A 14,133-nucleotide genomic window follows, 5' to 3' on the forward strand; every position below is an offset into this window, starting at 1 on the left:
CACGGCTTCCGTTTAGGGGTTTTTCAAAATAAAATGCAATGGCGCGCCATTACGAAGCGAAGCCATTAAGATACAGCACAATCAGACGTAAAATGAATTGTGTTATTATTACTGCTATTATTATGTGTTTCTTCCTTAGAGGCACGCTTAATGTATAAAGCATACGGCGATTTTTGATGTGTATTACAGTGAACGTGCATCGTATGTTTGAATAAGTTTTTATTTTTGTGCGTGTGACGCATGTTTATTTATTCTTGCTTTATTTTGAAGACGGACTCGCTCACTTCCGGTATAGTCCTTACACTTGTTGCATTTTGAACGCCCCCCCGCACACACACACGTCACCACGTTGTGGGGCGTAAGCTGCCAGCAGCAGGATGGACCAGGATGTGGTCCCGCACTACAGTCAACGTGTGGTCCACGTTTCTACCGCGACTGCTGCTCGGATGTCAATAATATCTGTGTTTGGTATCAAAGTTCAGCGTTTGTCCTTAGTTACCTACTGTGTTGTGCCGTTGTCACACCTAACCCGTCCTCTAAATCCACCATCAAGGCAGCGTACAAACAAAAATCTGCCCTTTTATAAAAGTAAATGCAGCAAAATCTTACTTATTACCGTGATTTGTGCATTATATGTGTAAATATGGATATTTGTCAGGATTTATCCTCTGTTTGGTGCCTTGTAAAGGTCCATTTCAACATAAAAACTCTCACTTCTAGGTCTGTTTATCTTTTGAGTTTGAACTGGCGCCGCACTCTGCAGGCTCTGCGGTGGCGTCGGCCATCCTGTGTGTGGAGTGGTCTGCTGGAGCAGTGACACAGCAGAGAGGGAGAGGAAGAAGAAGTCCTGGGCTGCCCCTTGGACTCGGTGGGTGACGGGGGAGTTCTGCCTGAGCTGTCCTCCGTGCTGGACGATGAGTCCGCCCCCCCCCCCCCCCCCCTCCATGGTGACCTGACGGGACTGAGGAGCAGCTTCAGTGGCAGACTGCTTCACCCTCGATGTTTCTGACTGCTTCACCCTGCTGTCAGGCTCCATGGCGAGCACTCCTAATACGTGCAATATTGTTACAACTTATGATGTAATAACACCAGTCTGTGCAATATGTCTATTATCTGTTCTATCTCCGTCATGTCTGCATGCTGTTGCAAACTGCAGTTTCCCCATTAAGGGACAAATAAAGGTTTTCTTCTTTTTCTTCTTCTTCTTATGTGGTGAATGTGCAGCCTGACTGTATGAATTATCACTTGTTTACATATTTCAAGGGCAGCAATAAATGCGACCTAAAGACCTAAATCTGTGTTATTGATCTACCACACTATCGGGAGCCGGCGGAGGGTTAAAGAACCATGAAAAGTACCAAGTGTGCCATTAAAATGAAAATAAAATAATAAAAAAAAAAAAACTGTCCAATCTTCAAGTTTCCACGTACACAACAACATTAAATCTTACATATGTACTGTGTATGAATAAAATAATTGCTAAGAAATAATATAAAACAAAATTCAGTCTCCAAGACAATCAGCCAATTGTAGATTAGGAATTTCATATAATAATATTATCATTATTATTATGAGTAATGTGATGTAATAAAACCGTAACTTCCCAGCCATCAAACATGGAAGGGGATGTAGCTCAGTGGTAGAGCGCATGCTTTGCATGTATGAGGCCCCGGGTTCAATCCCCGGCATCTCCAGTACCTTTTTATTTTCAATTTGTGACACGACAATAAATGTATGTCCGAATAAATTTCTAAATGAATGAACTGTTCTATTAACAACAGTTGATGGGTCATAACTTCACACAAAGAGAGATTTTACTTCTTTCGTCATACGGCTCAGCAGATCAGCATGTAATTGCGACGGAAGTCATACATTTGGAAATGTTAGGTTTATAAACTTAAATTTCCGATTAGAAACGCACACCGGTTTTATCTTCATCTGAACGTACACGTATTTATTCATACTCTATAATCATGTTTTCATTTTTGACGAATTAACATTTTCGTCAAACTGACGAGCTGCTGCGAGACTGTTAAATTTCCCACAGTCGTAAATGCACCACGAGACCCCGCCCCCAACGGTAACTAAGGAGATCACAGTTATGTTTACTACAAAGATGTCCGCTCCGCTAGCTGCTAGCTCGCAAATGGTCGCGAAAATGACCAAACTGTGAAGATTACCGCTTCATTAAAAACACAATTCAAAGTACAAGCTCTCTAAAAACGTCGGAAAAATGCAACTGAAGCACCTTAAGACACTTTTAACCCCCCAGGTGAGTTCTGTGGCAAGTTAGCTCATGCTAGCTGATGCTGAAGACCCGTTAAAATGAGTAGCATCTCTGCTAATAATCTTGTAAATGCGTTTTATTTTTCATTATTTGGTCTGATTTACTGATGTACGTTTAAGTAATATTAAATGCAGATATCTATAGTTTTCTTGCTAGCAACATGGGTGCGGTAGTTGTTTGTAAAACAAGAAAACATATTGCTAATATGCTTAATTATTATGAGCTAAATGCGACGTTTAATGTCTTACGCGTTGGTAAAAGCCATGTTCTTGTAGTCTCCTGGATTAAGACACAGGTTAGTCATGGCTTGTGTCTGGTTTGTGTCTTCCTAGGAGGGTGCTGCCAAAGTGACATGCATGGCCTGGGCACCGAACAACACCAAGTTCGCCGTTTGCACCGTTGACAGAGTGGTGCTGCTCTACGACGAGCAGGGAGAGAGGAGGGACAAGTTCTCCACCAAACCGCTGGACTCCAAGGTGAAGCCTGGACACATTAGTTTGTTTGTTTGTTTGTCTTTTCCTGCAGAAATGCAGAGTTATTATTGTGTAAGACAGAAATGTCCACATTTGAAAAATGCCCAAAGAATTTACATTCAAAGCAACTTTAAAGAACAACACAGGTGTGATGCACGAGTGGTTGCTGTGGTTACTACCTTGCCAGTTCATTAGGTACACGAGTGAAAACACTGAACTGTAACTGTCCTGATCTAAATGATGTTGATGGATGGATGGATGGATGATGGATGGATGGAAGATGTAGATAGATGGATGGATGGATGGATGGATGATGTAGATAGATGGATGGATGGACGGATGATGGATGGATGGATGGATGGATGGATGGATGGATGGATGATGGATGGAAGGATGATGGATGGATGGATGGAAGGATGATGGATGATAGATGGATGGATGATGGATGGATGGATGATGGATGGATGGATGGATGATGGATGGATGATGGATGGATGGATGATGGATGGATGGATGGATGATGGATGGATGGATGATGGATGGATGGATGGATGGATGGATGATGGATGGAAGGATGATGGATGGATGGATGATGGATGGATGGATGATGGATGGATGGATGGATGATGGATGGAAGGATGATGGATGGATGGATGGAAGGATGATGGATGATAGATGGATGGATGATGGATGGATGGATGATGGATGGATGGAAGATGTAGATAGATGGATGGATGGATGGATGATGTAGATAGATGGATGGATGGACGGATGATGGATGGATGGATGGATGGATGGATGGATGGATGGATGATGGATGGAAGGATGATGGATGGATGGATGGAAGGATGATGGATGATAGATGGATGGATGATGGATGGATGGATGATGGATGGATGGATGGATGATGGATGGATGATGGATGGATGGATGATGGATGGATGGATGGATGATGGATGGATGGATGATGGATGGATGGATGGATGGATGGATGATGGATGGAAGGATGATGGATGGATGGATGATGGATGGATGGATGATGGATGGATGGATGGATGATGGATGGAAGGATGATGGATGGATGGATGGAAGGATGATGGATGATAGATGGATGGATGATGGATGGATGGATGATGGATGGATGGATGATAGATGGATGGATGGATGGATGGATGGATGATGGATGGATGGATGGATGGATGGATGGATGGATGATGGATGGATGATGGATGGATGGATGGATGATGGATGGATGGATGATGGATGGATGGATGGATGGATGGATGATGGATGGAAGGATGATGGATGGATGGATGATGGATGGATGGATGATAGATGGATGGATGGATGATGGATGGATGGATGATGGATGGATGGATGGATGATGGATGGAAGGATGATGGATGGATGGATGGAAGGATGATGGATGATAGATGGATGGATGATGGATGGATGGATGATGGATGGATGGATGATAGATGGATGGATGGATGGATGGATGGATGATGGATGGATGGATGGATGGATGGATGGATGATGGATGGATGGATGGATGGATGGATGGATGATAGATGGATGGATGGATGGATGGATGGATGGATGGATGGATGATGGATGGATGGATGGATGGATGGATGATGGATGGATGGATGGATGGATGGATGGATGGATGATGGATGGATGGATGGATGGATGGATGGATGGATGGAAGGATGGATGATGGATGGATGGATGGATGGATGGATGGATGATGGATGGATGGATGGATGGATGATGGATGGATGGATGGATGATGGATGGATGGATGGATGGATGGATGGATGATAGATGGATGGATGGATGGATGGATGATGGATGGATGGATGGATGATGGATGGATGGATGGATGGATGGATGATGGATGGATGGATGGATGGATGGATGGATGGATGGATGGATGATGGATGGATGGATGGATAGACGGATGGATGATAAATGATGGACGGATGATGGACGGATGATGGACAGATGGATGGATGATAAATGATGGACGGATGGACAGATGGATGGATGGATAGATGGATGGATGATGGACGGATGGACAGATGATGGACAGATGGATGGATGATAAATGATGGACGGATGGACAGATGGACGGATGGATAGATGGATGGATGATGGACGGATGGATGGACGGATGGATGATGGATGGATGGATGGATGGACGGATGATGGATGGATGATGGAATGATGGACGGATGATGGACAGATGGACGGATGGATGGATAGATGGATGGATGATGGATGGATGGATGGACAGATGGATGGACAGATGATAAATGATGGACGGATGATGGACAGATGGATGGACAGATGATAAATGATGGACGGATGATGGACGGATGATGGACGGATGATGGACGGAGGATGGATGGATGGATGGATGTTAGATGGTTGGACGGACAGATGGATGGACGATAGATAGATAGATAGATAGATGGATAGATCACCACCAGTGAAACTTCATTTAAATATTCACACTAAATATAATTACATTCTTACATCTTTAGAGGCAGATTCTTGTTCAGTTGTGACTTTCTAAACTAACTTCTAATCTAAATAATGTTTTAGACTCTGGTCTGACATAACTTTTATTATTTACGTTGTGATCAATCTTCTTTTTCGTCAGTATGGAAAACAGAGCTACGTCGTCAACGACATGGCCTTCTCGCCGGACTCCACCAAAGTCGCCATCGGCCAGTCGGACAACATCATCTTTGTCTACAGGATCGGGGAGGACTGGTAACTTGGTTTTCCTCGTCGGCTTTTTATTCTTCTCGTCTACGTCCGTGCTAATCTGTTTTATCTTTCCTCTTCCAGGGGCGACAAGAAAGCCATCTGCAACAAGTTTGTCCAGACGGTGAGTAGAAGGAGTGGACGCTTGGTTTGGAAATGAAGTATAAGGACATACAGGACAGGAGAGGACAGGAGAGGACAGGAGAGGACAGGACAGGACTGGACAGGACTGGACAGGAGAGGAGAGGACAGGACAGGACAGGACTGGACAGGAGATGACATGACAGGACAGGACAAGAGGGGACAAGAGAGGAGAGGACAAGACAGGAGATGACAGGACAGGACAAGAGGGGACAAGAGAGGAGAGGACAGGACTGGACAGAGCAAGAGAGGACAAGAGAGGACAGGAGAGGACAGGACATGGAAGGAGAGGACAAGACAGGACAGGACAGGAGAGGACAGAACAAGAGTGGACAAGGCAGGAGAGGACAGGACAAGAGAGGACAGGACAAGAGAGGACAAGACAGGAGAGGACAGGGCAGGGAAGGAGAGAACAAGACAGGACAGAGCAAAACGGGACAGGACAGGACAAGACAGGACAGGACAGGACAAAAGAGGACAGGGCAAGAGAGGACAAGAGAGGACATGAGAAGACAAGAGAGGACAAGACCTGTCTGACCTCTTGTGTCCTGTCAGGACAAGACAGAGCAAGACAGGACAGGGCAAGACAAGTCAAGAGAGGACAAGACCGGACAGGACAGGGGAGGACAAGAGAGGACAGCACAGGACAGGACTAGACTAGACAAGAGAAGTCAATAGGGGACAAGATAGGACAGGACAGGACAGAAAGGACAAGTTAAGCTAAGAGGAGATCACTCACTACAGCAGGAATCATGTGTCAGCTGGTGGCATCAGTTTAACCTTCATGATTAATTATTTATCACTGACTGTGTTTCAGAGCTCTGTGACCTGCCTGCTGTGGCCGGCAGATCACGCCATTGTTTACGGGCTAGTGGACGGTAAAGTAAGTCAGCTCCACTCGTCCCAAGTCTTTGTTATATGTACATCATGTCATTATTAGTAGAAGAGTCAAAGTATTTAACTGACGTGTTCTCCAGGTTCGCCTCGCCAACACTCAGACCAATAAATCCTCAACCATCTACGCCACAGAGTCCTGCGTCATCTCACTGACCTCCAAGTAAACAAACAAATAAATAAATAAATAAATAACACATATTTACATGTGACTAGATTAGTGTAAACTGTTCATCTGGCTGTTTATCATGTGCTGTGTAATTATTAAAGTCTCTGCTCTGCGTCAGTGTCTCTGGTAAAGGTATCCTCTCTGGTCACGCTGACGGGACGGTCGTGCGTTACTTCTTTGACGACGAGGGCTCCGGAGAGTCTCAGGTACACGGACCGGAAGAAACTCTTTTTGACGTTTAAGCTTCAAAAGTAGTGTGAAATAAAAAATGATCTAGATTTCTTTATTTATTCATGTCATCTTGTAAAGAAAGTGTAAAGAAATTGCCCAAAAAAATATATAAACTGTAAAATAATCTGATAAAACATCTCAAATTTCTTATTACCTTTCAAATTTTTTTATTTTTCATTCAATTTATAAACATTTTAAGCAAATAAAAGCAGATTTTCTTTACATTTAGGAAAGAAAATGTATATTTTTCCTCGATAAACGACTTTTAACGGCTCGTTTTAACTCACAAAAAAAAGCAACTGACTTCTGAAAACCTCTTGAAATCTGCCCCCCCCAGGGTAAGCTCCTGATGCACCCGTGTCCGCCCTACGCCCTGGCCTGGGCCGCCAACAGCGTGGTGGTGGGGGGCTGCGACAAGAAGGTGGTGGCGTACAGCCGGGACGGCCACGTCCTGCAGACCTTCGACTACAGCCGCGACCGGACCGAGAAGGAGTTCACCGTGGCCGTCACCAGCCCCAGCGGGCAGTCCGTGGTGCTCGGCAGCTTCGACCGGTCAGTGTGCGGCGGCGGCGGCGGCGACCCGTCGGATGCGTGGGTGTTTGTCAGCGTCGTTGGTTAAAAAGATATTCTTCTCGCCCCACGTCCAGGTTGCGCGTGTTCAACTGGGCCCCGAGGAGAGGAGTGTGGGACGAGGCCAAACCCAAAGAGATCGTCAACCTCTACACCATCACCAGCTTGGCCTGGAAGAAAGACGGATCTCGCCTCTGTGCTGTAAATACTTTATCTGCCACGTTATTCTACACTGACTTACTCGTTATACTGTTGCGCATAAATGAACCTACATGTGCTGTTGTTAGTACTTGAACAAGTAAAGTTGAAGCCGTTTGGAGGAAGAGCTAAAAAGAAGTGCGATTAAGACGACACGAAGCAGCTTGAAAAACCCTCCTGCTTGTTTTTTAAAGAAAGATAAAGGTGTCTAGACGCCAGTAGACTGTGACCATGGATGAGCTGCGAGCTACAAAGCCGAACTAGACACACTTAAATCGTCACTGGCCTCGCTTCCCGATTTTAATCTTTCTTCAATGCGCTCGGACGAGGAACTCTTGTCCGCCAACTCGTTCGTCTCGTTTGTGTCTCGACAGGGAACTCTGTGCGGAGGAGTGGAGCTGTTTGACTGCTGCCTGCGAAGAACCCTCTACAAGAACAAGTTTGAGATGACCTACGTCGGCCTGAGCCAGGTAGAGAAATCACCAAGATCTTGTATTGACGATGGGAGAGTCTGACCACTGCACAAAGCCTTCTCCAGCACATCCCAAAGATTCTCAGTGGGGTTAAGGTCTGGACTCTGTGGTGGACAATCCATGTGTGAAAATGATGTCTCATCCTCCCTGAACCACTCTTTCACAATCTGAGCCCCATGAATCCTGACATTGTCATCTTGGAATATGCCCGTGAACATCAGGGAAGAAAAAAATCCATTGATGGAATAACCTGGTCATTCAGTATATTCAGGTAGTCAGCTGACCTCATTCTTTGGACACATAATGTTGCTGAACCTAGACCTGAGCAACTGCAGCAACCCCAGATCATAGCACTGCCCCCACAGGCTTGTACAGTAGACACTAGGCATGATGGGTGCATCACTTCATCTGCCTCTCTTCTTACCCTGATGCCCCCATCACTCTGGAACAGGGTTAATCTGGACTCATCAGACCACATGACCTTCTTCCGTTGCTCCAGAGTCCAGTCTTTATGCTCTCTAGCAAACTGAATGACGAAGAAGTTTGAGGTGACCTACTGTACGTTGGCCTGGTAGAATAAGTGATACTGTAAGTGTTGACGCCTTTTCTAATCAGTATTTAGCAGATGTAATCACTGCACTGAGTCCGTGGGGCTAGGTCTTAACCAGGCTTGCACATCTGGACGCTGCATTTTATATCGTACACTTCTTTGTAATGCCGTTGTGTTGCAGAGGGATCAGGTGTGAAGAGCGCTCTTTAAGCCCGGCTAGAAATCCTTCATTGGACGTTGGGCTGGTCCCTTCAGAGGGTTTATCCTGTTGTCTTTAAACTATGTCTGTGTAGGTTTAGCTGTATGTTTCGGGTAGTTGTCAGACTACAGACTAAGTCAGATCGTCCTCCAGGGTTTATTTTACCCATACGAGCCGTCCAGGGCAGCTGCTGCTGTGAAGCATGATGCTGCCACCTCCGTGCTTCACAGAGGGCATGGTGTCCGTCAAACATAGCATCTAGTCTGATGGCTAAAAAGCTAAAATACTCATGAACCACTGACTGGATCTTCTAGAAACACGTGTCTTTAGACATATTTGCTTCACTCTGACACGAATCTGCTGGACCTCCGTTGAATTAGTCACTTTAACGGATCTGACTTCTTATCAGTTGCAGTTATTTTCCGTTACACGTTTTTAATTAATTGAAATATTTGTGCAAATCTATTTTCTCTTTGACAGTGAAATGACCAGATTATATTGACCTTGTTTTATTGCATTTGTAAAAGCAATAAAAAAGGATGATTGCTTTTTTTTTACAGGCGCGGTAACTGTAATATTGAATAAATTGGAAAAACAACAACGCATATAGAACAGAGATCCAGTCGTTGCTTTCCTTTCCTCCTCCTCCTCCTCCTCCTCCTCCTCCTCCTCTTGCCAATTAACAGATGAAGCTGAAAATAGCCTGGCTGATTGTGTGAGACCAGATTTAATTAATTCAAACGGCCCAGGATCTCGGTTCCATGATTAAGCAATTAAAGCGTTGGAAACAATCATCCGGCCTTTTGTTTGTCTACTTTGCATTCTGATTTTCTAATTAATTGATGAGTTAAATGGACCAGAAAATGGCATTTACAGTAATGGAAAACAAAAAAATAAATAAATACATAAATGAATAAATAGCTGCAGGAAAATCACATTTGTTTTTCCCTTTTGTTTTTAGGATAGTTCTGTAAAAACATGGATATAGGTCTGAATACTATAGAATAATGTATGATTTTTAGGATTGTCTGATGATACAGAGGTTAATTAAAACCTGGATTCATGTTTCCAGTGGTTTGACATTATAAGATAAAGATTAAAACAAGATGACATGATTCAGAAACTGCTTCTACCATCCAAAGAGACGGCAAGTGAGGTTTAAATAGAGTTTACAGTAAAGAATTAAGTTTCTTTCTTGGTCGTTAAATCCTCAATTTTATATGTTTTTGTTTTCCTTGTTTAGTATTCTTTAAATACAAGCTAAAATACTTTTGTCTGTTCTTCCAGGTGATCGTGAGGAACCTCTCCACAGGAACCCGGGTGGTGCTGAAGTCCTACTACGGCTATGAGATAGAGGAAGTCAAGATCATGGGCAAAGATCGATTCCTGGTGGCTCACACCTCAGACACTCTGCTGCTGGGAGACCTGCTCACGAACAAATTAAGCGAGGTAGTACTGGAAATACTAAAGGATGTTCTCAGACCTGGTTTGGACCATAAACTGTGTAAATATGCACGTTTTAACAGCTCCTCTAAAGTGAAGCCAAATCAAGTAGAGCTCCCCCTGGTGACTGGCTGCAGTATATGTCATAAGCCCCACCCCCTCCATGTTAGTGGGCGGGGCTTGGGCCAAACTAAAACACTAAAATACACGTCATATACTTGATAACCAGTCACTTAGACCAATTACTTCCTGGGTCCTTTTAAGAACCAGTGACTCATCTCATGTCCTCTTGGATAAGGTTAACTGTTGATATGTGAAGTTTAGTTACGTATTTATTCACAAACAAAACTTGTTATTTACCTTTATTACCTGAGATAAACAGTGCTCACAGCAATAGAAAAGAGTTTTCACAGTTTTAATACGCAACATGCAAAGTGAAGAACTGTCAGCTCACATCACAAATGGTCGCGCTTGAGTTGCTCTTGTGATCAGATCTGAACAGGACCAAAATGAGTGTCCTGTAATCCAACATAGTCCTTTGTTTCTAATATTTGTTTCTACCTCCTCCATCCTCTCTCAGGTGCCCTGGCCCGGTTCTGGGGGAAATGAAAAGTTCTTCTTTGAAAATGAAACCGTAAGTTAACATAAGTATGATTGACAGACTGACAGCTAAATGTTGAGTTGGGTTACGTTTGACTTCACAGTTCCCGCTGTGTGGTGCGTTTTTTTGTTTTTGTTTTTAATTTTGATGCCCTTCATGTTTTCAGGTGTGCATGATTTTTAACGCCGGGGAGCTGAGCCTGGTGGAGTACAGCAACAACGAGATTCTGGGATCGGTCAGGACAGAGTTCATGAACCCTCACCTCATCAGGTAGACGCACTCAAACACACTCAACCAGACGTTACTGGCTCACCCTTAATTATTGTTCTGTTGGACGTCAAAACTGTAAAAAGAGAGGACTGAAACTGGGCTTCTCTCAGAGCGATGGAAATAAACTAGTGAAAATTACAAATATGTACAAATAATGCACTGGAAGTATTGTCCATATAAGACATGTGTATACAAATACAAAAAAAGGCACATGAGGGACAGGATATGTTCACATTTTAGTGCAAAAATAGAGGTGTTTGACATTAATTCAAACATTTGCTAACACAGTTTTAACAGAATTGTAAACACTGACAGTTTTAAAATTTTGAGTTTTTAACTACGTTTTTGTGAGCAGCTGAAGACAGTATCTCTAAAATAAAACTTTTCTCCCTTGCTTTGTTTCTAATAAAATAGAAATGACAGTTTTTTCTATTAATTCGACCATTCCTTTTTTCTTTTATTTATATTTTTAATACCGTTTTATAAGGGGAACTGCAGTACGAACAATATAAATACACATTTTATCTCCTTGTTTTGTTATTTGACGGGTAAAACAAAACTGCTAATAAATAAAACTGATAAATAAAATTATACACATTTTTATGTACAGCTATGTAGGTGACGGCACGAAATAATACAAATAAATAAAATAAAATGAAATAAAATAAAATAAACTACCCACCAGATGAGTAATTTAACTAATTTATATTAAAAAACACATTTCTAATTAAATTTATAAAAATAAAATGATGACACAAGATGAATTAACAGAAGAAATGACGTAAATAAAAAGTTCGAATAAATAAATAAAATAAAAATACCAACCAGATTAGAAGTAATTTAAATAAATTATAAAAAATTGAAAAAATAAAAGAAGAAGTAATAAATAAATAAATACAAAGTACAAATAAATATGATAAAATGAAATAAAATAAAATAAAATAAAATAAAATAAACTACCCACCAGATGAGTAATTTAAATAATTTATAAAAAAAAAAAACAAGTCAAATAAAATAAAATACCAGCCAGATGATAAGTAATTTAAATATTTACACATTTCTGATTAAATTTAGAAGCGTTACCTTTTAATCAGTCCAGATAAAACCTGTGTTTCCAGTCCTGTCCTGTAGATGGCGCTGTTGGGTTTTGCCTACATCCGCAGGTCTGAGACTGAACCTCCAGTCAGAAACACGTCCACCAGGTTTTAATATATTCAGACCTGTCAGTGCTCTCAGTCACTGAATAATGGCTGCTGCACGCCTCTGGCTGTACTGTAACACCGTGGCACGACAACGCCGTGGCCCGGTGCATCCTGGGATTTTTAATTATGAGCAACAGCAGCCGAGTGTCGTTGAACTCATCACATCCTCCCGTGTGTCTGTGTGTCTGTGTGTCTAGTGTGCGACTAAATGAGAGGAAGCAGAGAGGGGTTGACGACAACAAGAAGCTTGCCTACCTGATTGACATAAAGACCATCGCTGTTGGTAAGGAAGGAGACGTGTGGGCGCTGGAAAAACGCTGCTCCCTTCAGTTTGTGTTTTGACCAAGTGCGATTCTTCCTCGGCCAAAAAAAGCAACCACCAGAATATTTTTATTTATTTATTTATTTTGGTATCTATCATCTGTGAGGTTTGGTGGGTATGCAGACAGATGGTGAAGGCCCTTAACAACCCTTTTAAACTCAAACGTTTTAAACTCAGACTGCTCATTTCTAATAGTTTGCACTGACTTTTCTATTAACATAAGAACAGAGCACATTTTTAAGTTTTGTAGTTGTTTAATTTTTTACTCCAAATTATTTTTATTGAACATTATCAAAACCTTTTACAACGTACAGCGAGAACCCAGCAACAAATACAACAAAGCGTCGGGTGGTTTTCACAGAAATACGACATAAGGATAAATTAATGGCGACTGACAACAAACAGACATAAAGAATAATTCAATTAATTCGCCACCAGTGTGCCAGACGTACAGTATCAGGGCCCCACCCTCCTGCACCAAGTCAGTATTCTGTTTTTTTTTTACTTCTGTATTTAAAACAAGGCCGTTCCAAGAGGCTTCTTCGCTTCAAAACGACTGGTGGAGAGTTTGTTTTACCTCCTGAAAACAAGTTCAGTTGATCCAGTCTGTTAGCTTTTATGTTTAAGATAAACTGTGGCCTGGAGGACTGAGAATCTCGCAGACGATCCTCACGATGTCTCGGATCTTTGTTGTTGTCGACGCATCTCATTAAACAAAGAAAACCAATAGTGCTTCCTAACTTCCTTTGCCATCCATTGGTTCAATGGAAACAATGTTTGTTTAAAAGAAATGTGTACCACAGATTTAGGTGAGGCATTATATTTTAAGTTTTATAAATAGTCAAAGCAGACCAGGTCAGTTTCGACGAAGGGGGACTTGCAAACCAAGTGTTTCATTGTCTGGTCTAAAGCATAGACTGTATATAAATATGGACAATGTGTCGCCACTTCCTTACATTGGCCAAACTGACACGATTTTCCCAGGGACACGGGTGGCGCCATTTCGGGACTTTGGAGCCAGAGTCTGATCATTACAATCCGAGAGTGGAGCCACGTGGAGCCGCCACGATATCGTTGCCCCGCCCACACTTCCACCAGACTCACTTGCGTTTTCGTTTAATTAACACTACGCTCTGCTCTACCTCCACCAGTTACAAGGAAATGTTGGATTATACACTATACTTATCTTAATGGTCTTTTTACAACTCTCATGGAGTGGTTGGCATGGCAACTGGTAGTCGGCATTATGTCACATCCTGTTTCTATAGCTTGACGCTAACTAACTAAAACACTTGGACATTCATCAACATTATATTTACTACCTAAAATGACAGA

At 42.5% G+C, this 14,133-nt stretch overlaps 1 protein-coding gene across 2 annotated transcripts in view; it reads left to right on the plus strand.

Annotated features, from left to right (window-relative positions):
- ift172 (intraflagellar transport 172) overlaps positions 1-14,133 on the plus strand; it is a gene marked incomplete at its 5' end in the record, with an annotated part of 51,179 nt that overhangs the window by 136 nt on the left and 36,910 nt on the right. Inside the window, 14 exons of one of the 2 annotated variants that reach the window (XM_084559916.1) lie at positions 2,107-2,272; positions 2,620-2,763; positions 5,429-5,541; positions 5,620-5,659; positions 6,494-6,559; positions 6,654-6,733; positions 6,858-6,945; positions 7,308-7,522; positions 7,618-7,741; positions 8,113-8,208; positions 10,248-10,409; positions 10,984-11,037; positions 11,171-11,274; positions 12,674-12,759. In XM_084559916.1, the coding sequence (XP_084416042.1) occupies positions 2,234-2,272; positions 2,620-2,763; positions 5,429-5,541; positions 5,620-5,659; positions 6,494-6,559; positions 6,654-6,733; positions 6,858-6,945; positions 7,308-7,522; positions 7,618-7,741; positions 8,113-8,208; positions 10,248-10,409; positions 10,984-11,037; positions 11,171-11,274; positions 12,674-12,759 (1,411 nt within the window). Of the gene's footprint in view, positions 1-2,106; positions 2,273-2,619; positions 2,764-5,428; positions 5,542-5,619; positions 5,660-6,493; positions 6,560-6,653; positions 6,734-6,857; positions 6,946-7,307; positions 7,523-7,617; positions 7,742-8,112; positions 8,209-10,247; positions 10,410-10,983; positions 11,038-11,170; positions 11,275-12,673; positions 12,760-14,133 lie in introns of those variants that run through there. The other variant, XM_084559917.1, reaches the window with a different exon arrangement.

This window comes from Chelon labrosus, assembly GCF_963514085.1.
Source record: "Chelon labrosus genome assembly, chromosome: 14".
Lineage (NCBI taxonomy): Eukaryota > Metazoa > Chordata > Actinopteri > Mugiliformes > Mugilidae > Chelon > Chelon labrosus.